Source organism: Aplysia californica, unplaced genomic scaffold (assembly GCF_000002075.1).
Source record: "Aplysia californica isolate F4 #8 unplaced genomic scaffold, AplCal3.0 scaffold00129, whole genome shotgun sequence".
Lineage (NCBI taxonomy): Eukaryota > Metazoa > Mollusca > Gastropoda > Aplysiida > Aplysiidae > Aplysia > Aplysia californica.
In genome coordinates this window covers 530241-532309 of record NW_004797399.1, presented here as the reverse complement: position 1 = coordinate 532309, position 2069 = coordinate 530241, and the positions used below count along the sequence as shown (strand labels likewise).

Sequence of the window (2069 nt, the reverse complement as noted above, 5' to 3'; positions counted from 1 at the left end):
TAATAAGGATAAATACCAGAGCACTCATACGTAGAATTTACGGCGCCCACACTCCCATTGGGCTGTAAGCCCTTAACATCAAAACATATTTCATTATATCCCGTAATAAACACCCAGACATACCCAGACATACCCAGAACATAATGCAAACAACGCCAAAAGTGCAAAATGTCTCTCACGATGCTGATTTTGACAAGACTCTTGATACTTTTGCACGCCTCCTCTTTTTTTCTCTAAAAACAAAAACAAAAAACAAAACAAAACCCAAACAAAAAACAAAATCAAAAAACAACAACAAACAAGTTTGAGGGGAATAACACTTGAAATATCCATGCTTAAAAGTAAAGCTACAACAGAATTGTGTCCCTTGTCTTGTGCACGATTCTCCCTGCACATTATAAAGGCGAATCAATCTCATTTCAAGATGCAAGCAATACTTCAAACATACACCATTCTCCAGGACACAGGGTCACTGGAAGGCAGATACTCACTTTATGATTTTATTTGTTTTGTCACTCTTTGTGTAAGAATTTTCGTTGTGTTCTTTGGCAGTGAAAATCAAAACTAAAATGGTGATCTGAAAAGAAAAACAAAGAACTTTAGTCTAAATGGAGACACAAAATCATTAATGTTTAGTTTAAAATAATGTAAAATTTAAATGAAGTAACTAGTAACAACAAAATTAAACTACGGCTACCCACAAGTACAAGTGAAACTATGATCACTTATAAAGTTACTACAATCAGTGAGGGACATTTGTAAAATATAAAGAAATGCAACGGGCTTTAAGCGGAATACGATATCTAAACTAGTCATCAAAATATTATTTCACATTAATGATTTTATTTGGTTCAAGGGAGACAACTAGTAAAATGTTTTAACTTGCCAAGAAGGAGATAGGATTGTAGCCCTTATTACTTTCTTGTTTAAGTTGCTATCCAAAGTAATAACAGAAAACGTATTAATAAATTATTACTCACGGACATGATGCCTATCGCAGGGCCTATAAATAACCACATGTGATCGGGCGCCACCCAGCACCTGGCAATGGGAAGGAAAAACAAAGTGTCACAATAATTATTCCCCCAGAAACTCCAAGGAGAAGACAAGCAAGTCCGAAATAAATCCAGAGCATTATCAACGTGTGTGCTTCATGTCAACTATTTTGAAGTAAAAAAAAATTGAACGATATGATTTCATTGCGTAGATGTTAAAAATGACAGATATATCATCGCTAAGCTTCCAAATACTTGGAGTTTTATTTTATCTACAAACAACTACAACTGATTACCAGAAGCGAATGAAAAAAGCAGAACTAGCGGTTGAATACGCCCATCTGAGCAAAGTATTATCATTAAATAGTCATTACAACACTGTCATTTCAAAGGTGAGACTTCTTTCTTTCCTTTATTTTGCTTTGAAAAAATATCCTGAAACATTTTAGTTAAGTTGACCTCTATTAGTTAAATATTTAGGCCGTATATTGTGATTCTTGTAAAACTTTAGGAGTTTTTGTGAGTTTTGTAAATACAGCTTTGTTTTGTTTGTTACTTGCTGTGAGGTAAGCCATGTGGGTGTGGCACCAAAGGCTAAGCAAGTCAGGATGAAAAAGAATAGAGCGCTACTCTAGAATTTCAAAGTGCTATCTTTTCAGTACCTAGTTTTGAGAAATTTGATGTTAAGCTTTTACGAAAGCAATTCTTTGAATGTCTTGATAACAACTCTGAATATCTTACAATTTTGATAGAGAGAATAGAACATATTGTTTCTGACCTCATGGTCTCAGTAACTCAAAACAGCCAAAATGTCAGTTAGAACTTCGTAATTCTAAGGTAGCGGGAGGTGGATCTTACGCCATCATGACAAGACACCCAAAGAAAGCGCTTGCAGAACCATGAAAACAACTCGAGTTTTCCGAGATCAAGAGATGTGGTAAGCATGAGAACATTAGTCGCCACCTCAGAATTCCAATGTTCTATCAGCCTTATAGTAACTAGTTTTGAGAAATCAGACGTAAAAAAAATGAGTTTCACACCATGTCAAACTTTTTCAAATGCAATTCTTTGAAC

General features: G+C 34.9%; 1 protein-coding gene across 1 annotated transcript in view; it reads right to left on the bottom strand.

Annotated features, from left to right (window-relative positions):
• The window catches only part of LOC101853079, a 117486-nt gene that overhangs the window by 34091 nt on the left and 81326 nt on the right, over nt 1-2069 (bottom strand). Inside the window, exons 13-14 of the mRNA XM_005096448.3 lie at nt 981-1092; nt 492-577 (exon numbers count right to left, since the gene is read on the bottom strand). Of these exons, the coding sequence (XP_005096505.3) occupies nt 492-577; nt 981-1092 (198 nt within the window). The remainder of the gene's footprint in view (nt 1-491; nt 578-980; nt 1093-2069) is intronic.